General features: G+C 43.2%; 2 protein-coding genes across 13 annotated transcripts in view; one reads left to right on the top strand and one right to left on the bottom strand.

Moving 5' to 3' along the window:
* The window catches only part of PIK3CD (phosphatidylinositol-4,5-bisphosphate 3-kinase catalytic subunit delta), a 59,176-nt gene extending 53,583 nt beyond the window's left edge, over window positions 1-5,593 (top strand). For all 9 annotated transcript variants that reach the window (XM_055798707.1, XM_027787401.2, XM_055798705.1 and 6 more), the window contains one exon: window positions 497-5,593. In XM_055798707.1, coding sequence (XP_055654682.1) covers window positions 497-634 — 138 coding nt within the window. In that variant the 3' untranslated portion in view covers window positions 635-5,593. The remainder of the gene's footprint in view (window positions 1-496) is intronic.
* Window positions 5,594-5,733: 140 nt separating this feature from the next.
* Window positions 5,734-14,336, bottom strand: part of CLSTN1 (calsyntenin 1) — a 39,948-nt gene continuing 31,345 nt past the window's right edge. For all 4 annotated transcript variants that reach the window (XM_055798710.1, XM_055798712.1, XM_055798711.1 and 1 more), the window contains 7 exons: window positions 13,618-13,766; window positions 12,916-13,142; window positions 12,324-12,494; window positions 11,577-11,722; window positions 9,946-10,081; window positions 9,042-9,226; window positions 5,734-8,359 (listed from right to left, as the gene is read on the bottom strand). In XM_055798710.1, the coding sequence (XP_055654685.1) occupies window positions 8,165-8,359; window positions 9,042-9,226; window positions 9,946-10,081; window positions 11,577-11,722; window positions 12,324-12,494; window positions 12,916-13,142; window positions 13,618-13,766 (1,209 nt within the window). In that variant the 3' untranslated portion in view covers window positions 5,734-8,164. The remainder of the gene's footprint in view (window positions 8,360-9,041; window positions 9,227-9,945; window positions 10,082-11,576; window positions 11,723-12,323; window positions 12,495-12,915; window positions 13,143-13,617; window positions 13,767-14,336) is intronic.

Below are 14,336 nucleotides of genomic sequence, written 5' to 3'. Positions count from 1 at the left end.
AGGGGCTATTATCAGAAGCAAGTGAGTAACGTCTGGCGTTCGTGGTGAAGGACATAAGAAATGCCGGGTACGGCTGCTCAGGAAGTAACTTCAGATACTTCAGCACAAAAGACAGTAGGTCCCTTGTAGAACCAGCTTGTGGGAAAGGAGACAGAGCTCTGCGGTTGTGATTCATTCCCTGTTCCCAGCTGGCCTCCTAAAGTACAACCGCCTAGCCCTGGCCAGCTGGAAGTGCAGCCTTCTACAGGTGCACTAAAAATCCTTCTGTTTCCCTATGCCCAACATAAAGCGTAGGACGCATGTATTTATTCAGCGGAATGAAAAAAACTCATGCAGGTACAGTAACAGTTCAAAACAGTTCACGGCTACTTGTTTCCTACTCGGTGCTCTTTCTATGGAGTTATTTCTCAGTGAGTAAACATCTTAGTAGTTGAGCAGTTAATTGTTCAGTTGCACTTTCAGCGAGGCTACACTGATTCCTGCCTCTTACCTTCAGGATTCCCTGGCTCTTGGGAAAACAGATGAGGAGGCACTGAAGCACTTCAGACTAAAGTTTAACGAAGCCCTGCGAGAGAGCTGGAAAACCAAAGTGAACTGGCTGGCACACAACGTATCCAAAGATAACAGACAGTAGAGCAACACGAGCCTGTCCACTTGCTCCAAGAGAATGTAATACCTGCACTGAGTCTGGCAGTTGTAGACAGGTTTTTAAAGACTGATGAATGTTGCCATGTTGAAGATCCCCCACCTGCGTTCCCAGAGATCAGACCTTTCCACAGGACTGAAAAATTGTTGGACTGTCATCAGCCACATAATCATGTCTGCTGTAGATCTTTGGGGGACAAGGGAGAGACGTGAGGCAATAAAATTACTGCATACAGTGAAAGGTAGGTAGATGTACTGTACCCTTAAGGATGTGTTGAGCTTCAAATACACCTTCTAATGGAAGAGTGCAGGCAGTTGCAACATCCTTCTGGCATGTTCATGTGCGTATTTCTATTTTCTTGAAAATTTAGCTGACCACTGAGAACCTTCTATCCCTGTAGTTCTTATACTATAGCCCGTCTTCTAGGTCCCTACTGTTACAGCTCAGCGGCATTAACTCCACCATGTGATTGTGCCTCCTACCCTGTTCCCACGTACACCAAGGTAGGTCAGCTTAAATCACCACTGGAACAGACTGGGACAAATTGTTATACTCTGCATTGTGACAGGGTGAAAATACCCACGCGGTCACACTGCTCGCGCTCTGCTACAGAGGCCAGAGCGTTCTGAAACTGAACTGGAACCCCAGTATGGCTGTCGAAACACTGATGCCACAAGAACAGGCTTGGATTGGCTGGTGGGAAAGCAAACAGAAACACCTAACCCAAGTCAGACTTCAGTTCAGTCTCAGCAGTTCCTGGGTTTCTGCAATTATTCTGTTTTTAAGCCTGAAAACAGTAAGATTGCTTTTTCAAAATTGGCACGTAATGCTGGTTGCTACATGTACCTCCTGTTGGGGTGCATCAGGGCTGCTTTGCCACCCGGTTTCCCTGCAACGCGTGCGTGCAGGGCGCTGGCCTACACCTACGTAACGGCAGGGACACAGCACTAACTCCAGTGTCAGCTGGGACGGATGGCACCGTTCTGTGCCCAAGTCCTTTGGCCAACCTGCCTTCCTGCGTAAGGGCAGAGGAGTGCCGCATGAGTGGGTTTAACACTGAAACACACACCGTAAGTTGTATCTCAAGTCTCATCTTCTTACAAACACATTCCCTGTTCCTTTCCGCACTTTTCCTCCTTTCAGCCATGCTACACGACTCCTTGTCTGTTACTGGAGCTGGTGTGCAAAGACTGTCCCTATGGGGGTCAGCCAGAGCGCAAGCTGCCGTCCTCTGGGCTGGTATCTAAATCAAACCGTTGACTCCAGCCTCCTCCTGTTCTCACTGCCACCTCCCTCCCAGGCAGGATCTATCCCATCTCCCACAGGGTGCTGTGATCAATCACCCGTTTCTATTCATGTGTCGTATTTTTGTGTCCAGCTAGTGTCCTCACCTCGTGAGCAGTTCTGGGCACTGCTGTTGCACAGGGACAGATGAACAGGAGCCACTGCTGCGTCACTGCTGCCACTCGGTGCCTCCCACGGTAGCAAGTGATGCACCTCGTAGGCAGCCTACGGGTCCTGCCGGAAGACAGGTGGAGCGGTGTGGTTGGTACCTGCGTCCCTTAGCAGTCCCCTGGGGGTCCACCTCCCCTTTCCCCATGTTCTCCGCATCAGGTTCCTATGGAGGTGCTGCCATTCCTGCCTTTTAAGGAATAGCATAGTGTAATTTTCAAGACACCCCTGAAGCTGAATCCTGTATTTGATTTGTATGCCCTTAACTAGGTTGAGCAATTTTAATTTACTCACAGAACTGTTTTTTAAACTTTTTTTTAAAATCTACATAAGTAAGCCCAAGTGAAAAATAGACATTTCAGATCCTGTTTCTCAGGTGACAAGAGATGCATGTACTGTCAAAAATGATACACTACTTTCTGGTGTAAACTGAGCTTTCATGTCTAGTTTGATATTCCTACAAAACCAGCAAGGTTAAGGCAGAGACTGAATGGGCCCATTTAATAGATCTTCCCTGTCATGGGATGAATTTGATTAGATGCTATTTTTACATCCAGCATATAGGCACAACTCATTCCTGACTTTCAGCTCTTTTTAATACTTAAAAATTAAAGTAAGTTCACTTTTTTTTTGGTGTGTTAAGAGGACAAGTTCAAATACATTAGCTCTGCAGCTGACAAAGAACAAAGTTAATACTGCCTTAAAAAAAATAACTTCTACCCCAAGCAGAAGTCAATAGTAGTAGGTAACGCTAGAGGTTTGGTCAGTGAACGAACACCTTTAATAAACCCTCCCCTCGTTCCCTTTACATACAAACAGATATGAGCAGATTATGGTTTAGCGTTATGCTGTTGCTAATTTAAATTCTGATTTAAAGTGCCCTTTCCTTTCATAAAAAGACATTATGCTATAAAGGCTATTCTATACTGGTTTGTATACGTCAATATAAAGCTCTCATAGAGCACCTGTTACTAGAAGCAACAGTTATACAGAAGACAATTGATTTTAACTTCACAGAACCCTTGGAGATCCCTTGTTTCTACACCTTTCAAATGATACTGTATGTGACTGAGAAGGGGCGAGAACGTTTCAAGACAGAAAGGTGTGTACCCTTCCGAGTGAGCCCAGCTTACTTACCAGCACATTCCTCTAACAGTTCTTCAGCATACCCAGCAGTACAGACGGTACGTTTGCAGCAATTGCTCTTGCTGTATTGGCTCAGTTACAGACCCAGCTTAGCCAGAACTGAAAGCTCGCTTCACGTCTTCGTGTAACTATGCATTTGACCATAACACTAGGAAAAAACCACCGTGTAAATGTGTTCAGATTGACCTGCAGGAAAGAAAACTACTGTCTATCTTGACTGGAGCCAGCACTCTAGAACTGCTGCTGCTTCTAGAGATCAGACTAAAAGAAACTTCCTGCAGCCTTCGCGTGTCGTCCTCAGAGGTCAGCTCTCCGCAGTGGGCTGTAACTGGCCCTCACTCGTGGTTCTCCTGAGTCTGGGGTATTACAGTCGTCTTGCACTGCACAACAGACAGTGATCGCAGGTTTCAAATAAAGTCCTAAACAGTGAATCCGTATTTGCCATTTGCAGTACGGTACTATGAAACTAAACTGGTTAAGATAATATCAGAGCAAACAGTCAGGACCTATTTTTGTAAAGCTGTTTTAAGTATTAGAAGAATAATTTTCCTTTCCTATGCCAGATTATAGCCTCAAGCTTCACAGGCTAGGAGGGTGCTGAGTGTTACGATTTAAACTAGGAGTAGGAAGCTTGTATCTCTTACATCCAATTAAAAAAAAAAAATCCATAACCATGACGACTTCACAAATGCAGAAATTTCCATGAGGTAGCAAGTTACCGCCCGTCAGCTGCTCTCCCACGACCGACAGCAAGTCTGTGTCTTCACAGCACGATGCTGCTCTGCACCAGCTGACCACTCTGTTGCTCTACCTTGGTTTTTTTCCCCCCAGAAGGACAGGTCACACGATACTCACTCCCAGTCAGCGTGCAGGACTAATGCACACCGCGCCTGGTAAGCGCCTTGTTCGTACCACGTTGCCAGCCCTCCAGGACAATGCTTTTAAAAGGTTCCACCATTGTCCTCTAATGATTTGGTGCCATCTTTTGTAATTTGAGGGTTTTGTTAAGAGCCCGATCTGTGGAGACCAAGCATTCTGCAACCAAGCTTAACGGAGTATTTAGAAAATTGGCCTCAGTCATGGAATAAAATAAGGTTGGCGGGGATTCTCCTGAAATACTTAACAGGAAATGCAAAAAGGAACACAGAAGCCCAGCACTCAAGCTCTAACAGTTGGTTTGATTTTAGAAATATGGTAGGAGTTAAGAGCTCTGTTCGTGTTGATCAGACAGTGAGAAAAAGAGTCCTGCACTCATCTAAACCACTGCTGCCCCGGCAGGGAGAGGCAGGCACTCACGACCTCTTTGTATTCCCTCTCTCAGGGGCATGCCCAGGTTTGCTTCCCTGCAGCCACACATCTTTGCTCCATTTTAGAGAACAGATCAATATTGTTATTTCCTTCCTTATTAAATTAACGGAGCAAAAAGTATGCAACAGTATCAGGCCACGTGCAGGCTGAGAAGCACCAAACCACAACCACATCAGTGGTTTGCACATTCTTGTGGAAGGGAAGAAACATGCTACAGTGAATGGAGAAGCAATTCTCAGTGTTGCCACAAACTGGTAACTCGGGACGCTGCCTGTTACACTGCAGCGAGGCAGCTTTGCCCAGTCATCTCCTTCGTCACCCTCACCTACTTGGTTTACAGGCTGGCAGCCGTACATGCCCTCAGCCCTTGTTTTGGTAACGTTTCCGGAAAACTCAGGCCCCAATACCATTTTAGAGAAGCACAGCACAGCAGTGGCTCGTGTCATCCACCCTTCAATTTCAGAAGTGCAATAATACAAGTTGTATCGGTGTAAACTGCAGGAACTGCGCAATTCCAAAGGCGTTTCTCCACCCAGCACAGTTTTAGAGAGAGGTTACTTAAGTCTAGAAAATTGACTTACCTACAAGAAGTAAAAATACCAATGAGTCAAGTGGACCTTCTTCCTTGTACACCCCTGGAGCAGCATCCTGAATGACACTCCTGGTGGCTGTATCAGGTAGCAAAGGACCTCCGACTCCAAATGTCCAATGCAGCAGCTCACCTGACAGTTTTCAGCAAGTTGAATTGTACTGAAGATGGAAACTTAAATCACTTTTGAAAATATTAATTTCACTATAAATAGCTTCTGATTTTATAAATATGCTCAAAATGATACCCCTTTCTATTTATTTAGAGACATTTCTGTGATTATTTTTTTTAACTCTGTACAAACTGATTGTGCTTATTCTGTTGCCTTTGAAAAAAGAAGTATTTTTTTAAGCCAAGCCACAGTTCTGTAACCAGAGAATGTTTACATGTTTAACGTTTCAGTTGCTTTAGGTACATGTTTTGTAAGTAAAAAAATAAACTGATAAATTGTACATACATGCTGCCGAAGTCTTAACTGTGCTTTAGAGATCAATGAGAACAAAACTCTTCTACCAGCAGAAGCAAATTAACACAGTTAATATAACTTGAGTCAACTTTGTTCCATTCAGTAAAAAAATAAATGCAAACAACCTTTAGAACCAGAAATTTATTGTAGCTTATAGACTTTCCAAACTGACCTGTTACCAATATACACATCTGAAAAGTTATACCCACAGTGGCTACAACTGCATCAGGATGTTTACAACCTTTCAGTCATGATCAGTTTTGGTCTAAAATACAGCAGCTACAGCAACAGTATATGGAAGGATAAGTCTTCTACACATTAACACAGGACAACTGTCAGACATAAGTTAAAAGTTTCCCAGTTTACTTAAAACTAGCAGTTATATTTACCACGTAGAGTAGTCAAAACCATTTCCCCATTTTAGAAATCTAAAATTTTACATAAAAAAACAACCCCAAAAAACGGTAAGCTAGTTGTGTGGGTTCTCTTCCCTGCTTCCAGGTCCATCTACTATTGTAAAAGGCACTCCGCAGCCAAGCGTTACCCCAGATAAAACCCACCACTAGATCCCATTACACACATCACTAGATGAGAATAGGTCTGCTCTGGAAATCAAAACTATAGAAACATTTGGATCCATCCTTATCTTTTAGCTCTTTGAATTATGACCCTTTGTGCCCTCACCCGTTGGCTTGCTTGTCGCTCCTCTAGCACGCGTGCCCAGTGCAACATCTCCCTGCTGCGTCCTGTCAGCCGCCCAGCAGCCTGCGCCGCGCGCGTGGCCTGTGCGCCCCGGGCAGAGGTGGGCTACACTCAAGATCAAAAACCGAACTTTGCTTACCATGCTGAGGAGGGAACGGAGTCCTAGTCCCCTGTTACACGCAAAACAAGTTACTCTTTTTAATCCACCTCCAAACATAAAAACCAAGTGAGCAGATACTCATTATTCAAGGCTCTGCGTAAGACCAAATAAAGTTAAATAAACAAGACCTGCCTTACAAAAAAACTAGCACTCTCCACCATGGGGGTCATTCACTGATTTTTCGTACCTTTCTGCTACTTCTTTAGAGAAATCCTTTGCAATTCCCAGTTGGAACTTTGATCAGAAACAACCAAAGTCATCTGGACTTGGAATAGTATTTTACCATGATTCCCAAGGTCTTCCAGTTGGATAATGTATGCTATAGCTTTTCACCAGCAGGTAAACACAATTACTAAGTGTAAACAAAGGCTTAATACACCGACAGTCCAAGTTACCGTACAAGAGGCTACAGGGAATGAGCAGGAGTGTGTTTAATAGAAATGACGCCAGCTATGTCCCAAGCCCCCCCGCGCCACCGGATTAGAAAAACTGCACAGCCAAAAAGCCCCCAAATGCCCGTCCGTGTAGGCCGGTCGCCGAGGTGCACAGGTACGCAGGGCTCGGGCTTTCCGGCTTCAGTCACCAACGTAACAAATCCACCGACTACATCAACAGCCCGCCCTGTCAGCGGTACGGACAGACCATCGCTGTGCTACAGGCAGCCTCACTGTAACTAACAGCAGCTGTGGCAACACCCCACAGCAACTGCACAATAATTCGTCCACCGTCCAAGTAGTGTTTTTTCCCCCAATAACTTAAAAGCCCTTTACGCCAAGACTTAATTGGAGAAAAGGAAAAAAAAAAAGAAAAAGGTAAAACAGACCACTGTATTGCACAGGGCAGCTGAGCCTCTGCAGAGGTGCCTAAAGCCTTTACTATTTCTCACAAGTTTGTCTGTTCCCTCTGCAAAAATAAAGGAGATTAAAGAAAAGGAAAGAAAAATTAAAACAGAGTGGGGCATGAGCGAACATGGCAGTCAAGGCCAATGACACTGTATTACTGAAACATCTACACTAGATAACTGTGCCCGTGCTCCTGCTGCAGTAGTATGAGCTTTGTAGTATTTCATGCTGCATGGTTTTTTACTTTAGCATGTTTTAAACCCCAGACCCTGTTTTCACTACCACAAATGACATAATTACATAATTCCAATATATTTACAAAATATTAAAAAGTCTGTTAATCTTCTACATATTAACCTCATTCTGCCACTTTACACATGCACTAATTTTGGGAAAAAAATTAAAAGAAATCAACAGGCTGAAATGAGCAGCTTTACCCTCTGTCAACAAGCAATCTTTGCATCTTTTAGAAAAAGGAACAAAGCCAAGTTTGCTTCACTGAGCAAAATGACAGTCCAGAAATTCATGTGCAATGGCTACAGATCTGTAGAGTCACTTAGCTGACATGACATGAAGAAAAAAGTGCAAGGTGGTTCCTCACATAGCGTAAAAAAAATCCAGTCACTGAGGCATGGCTGAAGGAAAGGAGGTGCTAACCACAATTCTAGAAACAGCATCAGGAACTAGCTGACATAACACAAACACTGGGATGTGTGTGGCTTGAATCTACTGGCCAGAATGAATTTTTTTTTTTTTTTTTTTTTTTTTAAACACCATGAATCCTTGGTAACAATGGAGTGTATTACAGTGGAGTCTTCTAGAGCAGAAACAAAGACAAAGGGAACAGCTAGAATCAATAACTGAGGGTAGAGTCATCCCATTCCAGCTGTTGCTGTCTGTTAACATTCTGTTGGTCCTCCTCCTGCTCGCCCTCTTCCTCCTCACTGCTTTCAGACTCTGCACTAGTGATGTCGTCTTCTTCTCCATCCTCACTTTCTTCTTCCTCCTCCTCCTCTTCCTCTTCACTGCTGTGTTGATCCTCATAAGTCTGTTAAGACAGAAATTAGCTGTTGAAATCATACTGGCCAAAATTCTTTTCATTCTTTGGAATTCAGGCACCAGGCACTGTATCAAGAAAGAGCTGTTACAGCTGCCTTACTGATTTTAGGAGTTCAGCAGTAATTAGGCAACCAGGAAAGAAAAAAGGAAGGAGCGCTCTTTAAAATAGCTTTGTAACATTGCTATCAGTCCTGTCACGCTAAACACTTCTGATGTGTGATCCAGTATCTCAAATTCTACTGGAAAAAGATCCTTCAGGAGGGCTGCACAAAGAACATTAAGGTCACACATCTCTCCTCTTCCTGATTTTCTAAAAACGCAGATGTCAACCACAGAAGAAGAAAGCATCGTAAACAGAGATATTTCAACTATAAATTCTTGCAACTTTGGAAAAAAGCAGACCGTGGTTAAGGTAGCACGCCGCACAATCAGCGCTGGTGTTGGACACTGACCTGTAAAATCCAATTATGCAGCATGACGCTATCACCCATGCAAGATCCCAAACATAACTGCTCTCAGCATTTGTTGCATTCCTTAAAAATTCACAGCTAAGGTCTCTAGTCCGCGTTCAGTGGTTGGTTTTGCTCTACTACCTCTGTCCGTGTACAATCATACCCATTACAGCTGGAGAAGGGCATTTTATTGTTAAAGTGCTGAGACACCAGCTTTACCTCCATCGGGTTCACAGTGATGGTCAGAGCAGAGTCATCCCAGTCCATCTCATTTTCCTTTCCAGTGTCCTGGTCACGCATCGTTCTCTGATGTGCAGCTCTGATTCGGAACACTCCCAGAATAATCATAAAAACCAGGAAACTGACACAAACTACAATCACAACAGTGGCTGTACTTGGAACAACTGTGACAAGAAAACAAAAGGAGTTTCTTAAATGACACTGGTAACTCATACACGATGCTAGTAACTAGTCCTCTGTTTCCACCACCTGCAAGAGGGAAATGGCATTATGCAAGTATTATATGTAGCTTCGCAGAGGCAGCTTGGCTAGGGCCACCTAAAGAGCCAGTTAGAGAATTACGAACTAAAACTTTTTTCCTTAAGTATAATTACGTCAATTTGAAGGACTGACAACACATGGAAAGCAGATTCCACCACACACGCAGACTCCTCTCTAAAATGCCTACTTTTCTTCCTCTCACATCCTACACCCACGCCAAATTAATATAATTAAAACAGAAAGGACAGACACCATGACTTATCAAGGGAATACCGCTGTGGTTCATTCCTCGCGCCAATTCAGAAGAAATACTGTCCCAGTTCCTCAGGGTCCTTTATCCAAGTCTTACAGCCCCCTTAAGACTAGCACACCTCCCATTTTCCAGTGTTCACCCCCCAACAGAAAGCTCTCCTGCTGGCAGGAAAACCCATTTTACTACAGGTTCAGCCAGCCACCCCTCCCTGCCTGGGCAACAGCAGAACAGGGCTGAGCAGCTGCAACCATCGTTAGTCCAACATACCCATTTAAAGTCCGGGGGAAAACCTCCCTGCAGCAAGAAGCCTCTGTGACATTTTAACACCCAAAAAAAGGCAGCTGAACTTCAGTGACTGAGAATTCTTACCTGAAAACGGATGAGGGTTAGCCAAGTTGTGACCAGAGAGATCAACAAATGTGTGATGCACGGGATGAACAAACTGTGGCTGCGCAGCTATGTGATTAGCGTGTTCAGCCGGGTTAGCCGTGTGGATAACGTTCACCTAGGAACAAAAAGAAAACGTTAAACTCCCGAAATGAAAGTTTACATCTGAAGAGATAGAAACAAAAAATAAAAAGTAAAATAAAATAATTTAAAATCCATTCCCCAGAGCAGGCATCTAATTCTCCTTCAACACAGCAATGGCTTTTCACAGGGGACAATCATTCCAATCAGTAGCTCCCCACATGTTACAATTTCTTGTCACAAAACCCTTCAGTTTCACAGTTCTCAAATCTATTTTGGTTAGTCTGGCAAATTGGTGTACAGACACCAGTACTTCAGAATAAAACAGGTAAAGCCAGTTTATTATCAAATGTGACGGTCAGCTATTTTAATCCTGAAGTAACAGTATATACAAAGATACGTAATACATTAATTGCATTTTCTTCATTCCCATCTTTTCTTATTCTGCTGCGTAACTTCAGCTAACAGCAAAGAAAAAAAAATCCATATAGCAGTCAGAGGGTTAAGAAAACCCCTATTTTTCTATAAAGTTTAGCCCACACTTTGCAATAGCTGGCTTTTAGGTACAACTGCAAGCTCATGATTTGAACAGCACACTTCCCTTGCCAAACAAGCAGAGCTAAATATACCCCTCCCGGGGTGGAACACTGCGATACAGGTACTGACCAGCTGCACAACAGGAAGAGAGCGTGTCTGCTACAGAACCAGGAAAGCATCTGCAGTTCAACAGTTTGGTTAAGATCCCAACTCAAGCTCACAGAATTTCCTCAGGAAACAAAACCACATTACTTCACACAAAAGTGTCTATTCTGCGACACAGGAGGCTCCCCAGCCCACCATAACCAACTAGTGGTAAACACCATTAACTTTACTGTCATCCCTTTGGTCAGCTTTAAAATGTAGAGAATTCAAGCTGAGAGCTGAAAGATGCAGAGAGACAGGACAGTTCCTCTCAGTATAAATAACTTCACATTCCAGCACATGAAACGTTAGCGCCCTTTATGTTATCTTCTGCTGTACTTCCATATATTTAACTTAAGTGTACGAAGTAATAATTAACTTGCACTCTGCTGCAGAGGAAATCAATTTTAGCCCGTCTACACTCTTACATAAGCCCTTATTGTTGTCAATTTAAGCATCACACAAGCAAAACAGTAAATTTTTGAAACCCAGAAGTTAGACATGAAGGCCAGTCAAGTCTCTGGTAGCACTACTCTTACTTATTTGCTAATTTTTTGCTAAATTAATATACTGTCTTTCCAATTAAATCTCTTCAGCTTCACACTTCCATTAGCCATGCCATTTCTTCCACAACACGACAGTTTCACCTCTGTTTAGGCAACCTTACTTAAGAACTGCAGGATTAATAACACATTTACATGAAAAATACAGCCTGAAATGCATGTTTACTAGTATTTATTTACAGGAAAAAATCTAAATCAATAATTGATCAATTATCTATCAGTTGAGGCAACAACTTCCATCCTGTTAGCCATCCATGCTCTACAACTTCTTAAGATCAGTTTACGTACCTCCACTTTAAACTCATTGCTGACATAGCGTCCATTCAGCTCAGAACAGACTAATTTGAACTTTCTGTCAAAGAGAGAAACTGTGTGCCAGTTTCTGTAGTGTATCAAATGCAAAACTTCTTCGTAACTAGCCATAGTATCCACTCCTGTAGAGAGAAATGAACAAGTAAAACAATTACTTTGCAAAAGACTAGTTCAACATCATATACCTGACAAATACTGCTCTCTGTCTGCAATTAAGTGTTCTTGACTGCAAGATTTACAGTTAGTAGAAAAAAAGGTAACACCACAGACACACACACACGGCTCCACTGAAATTCTGAGGATTTTGTGATAAAATCCTAGACCCAGTTAGTCTTTGAAGGGATTCCGGGAGTCCTCCTTTCAAAAACGTTAACATATTCTGAACACAAAATGGAAAGGAATGATGCGTGCTCCTAGGCACTGGATTATCTATCTGTGCAAGGAACAAGCCCTACCCAGGGCAAAGAGTATTTCACTTCCACAGTCCAGAAGTAACCTGCAATATGGGACATCAGAGAGGAACAGAAAGGAGGTTCTAGAACGATGTATTTTCTAGAATCACAGCTTTCCACAAAATAGTTCTAACACCTCTGAGCTTGAAATTCTAGTCAAAAACAAAAGTAACTGGAGTAAGGTTTTACAAACCATTTCTTTAGCACGCTGTTCCCATTATCATGGTCTTTACATCCTTCCTACAAAAAGACGAAGAGTAGTAACCCCTACCTGTGATTATCATGCCCAGGTTGGAACTACTCATCTCAATGCCTTTCTGCTGTAACCGTGTCATGTCGATCTCCAGGCTTTCTTGTTCCTGATTTAGTTCCTCTCCTAGCACTGTCACCTCACAGGTATCCAAGTTATGCATGATCTCTTCAGATACCAAAGACTCTTGTACTAAAAAGCAGAGGAAAAGCCAGAGGTAAGCAGATATAAAAGGTGAAGCAGACAAGAGCACAGGAGCTATCAAATGTCACATGCAAACTCAATTCTTCTTCCAGAACAAATATTAAGATCTGGGCTTGCAGTAAAGAGAGCAAGTATTCAGGAAATAATGACTGAAAAAAGCCCCAAAACTCAAAATACAAACAAGAGATATTTACGTGAAGGTAACGGCCTGGACTTACTACCATTTCTGGAGAAATTTTTGTTAGCCCAGAGCACAGTACCTACACCTTCTCACAGGAGATATACACCTTCCTTTCCCCTACTAGATTCGATACTAGAAATCCACACCGCTTTGCAAGAGGAAGATCCTCCAACGTGATCACTGAATGAGGTGAGCATAGCAACATTCCTAGGCAGAAAAGGATGTTACCTGTGGGATCTTCATCTCCATCTCCCTCTGGCTCCACCTCCCGAGTAATGGTGCTTATTATGCGAAGCTCAGGGAAGAGGGCAACACCCTCAGAACTCTCAAACTCTGAAGCAGAGCGGGCAAAATGGTTGATGCCACTAAGGCTGATTTTTGGTTCCTCTGGCTGCAAGACCATCACATATCCCTCCACAGAAGGGATGGAGACGCAGGCCTCTTCACTGAAGCATCTGTGAGATACAGAAGCAGTTTTGCACAGTCAGGGAGGCTATTTGAGAGGGAGGCACAATTATGCAGAGTAATTGCTTTATGAATTTTTTAAAAGCTCTCTCAGACCCAGGAGTCTTAGATAAATTCATCAGCCACGTTGGAAAAGAAGAATTACCTACCAAGGGAGCAATCTCACAATTAATTTTTACTTACAGTTAACATTTAGCCCCGTTTTCTATGTTATGGCTAACAGCCACACAGAACACCTTTCCTGAAGGCTGTGATGCTGGAGACATACAGAATACCCCTGCAGTAAGCTACTCCCTTCCTTACACACTCCTTACTACGTTCTCAGGAAGAAAACGGAGTGCTGGTGTAGAAAACATTTGCCGTATTCAAACGCGTGATGGCTGCACACAGCAAGGCTCCTTTGTTTACCACAACTGAGACACATCGTTCCAGGCGCGGCACGTTATTGCAGCACTAGGGACGTACTTGACAACGCTGGAGATTTTCAGCCTCCGAATCCCAGGTGTTGGGAACTGGCGGGAGTTCAGATAGGAGATGTGCTGCATGGCCTTATCAACTCTGTCAATATCATCCCCTTCTAAGGTCAGCGTTGACTGACTTGGGTTCATGTGGATCTGAAACAACGGGGGGGAAGAAGAGCCAAACAGTAACATAACCTGGCATTTAAAACTGGAAGTTCAGCACTGCTTAGCCTGGTAAGTGCTAGGATAATTACATCTGTGTTCAAAGCAATAAGGCTATTTTTCACTGGTCTTGTAGTACACACAGTCTGACTTCCCATCTCACTTCCTTATTCCAGTGGAATGTATTTACTGTTTTGTCCTTTAGGAAAAAAATCTAGGGACTTATGGTTCTGATGTCAAGACTCTAGTAATATGTTAGAGAAACAGCCAATACAAAGAGAGAAATTTAGCTCTGTCCACACAATCTTGCTACTACAAAAAGGCATGCAAGTCAGTCCCATTCCAAGCTGCCTGCTAAGAATCGCTGTCTTTTGTTATACAGCCGGGTATAGCTGGTAAAACAAGAGAGGCTTACAAATACAGGATTTCTCTTCAAGACTTACAGAGAACACAGTAACTTTCATCCTTAAACCCCACTAAGACCACATCTAGGCAAGAAAGATTTCCTAGTTTTCATGGAATTTTAATGCAAAATGTCACAATAGATTAGCTTGTTCTATT

This window comes from Falco peregrinus, chromosome 3 (assembly GCF_023634155.1).
Source record: "Falco peregrinus isolate bFalPer1 chromosome 3, bFalPer1.pri, whole genome shotgun sequence".
NCBI classification, from domain to species: domain Eukaryota; kingdom Metazoa; phylum Chordata; class Aves; order Falconiformes; family Falconidae; genus Falco; species Falco peregrinus.
This window is presented reverse-complemented; position numbering and strand designations above follow the sequence as displayed.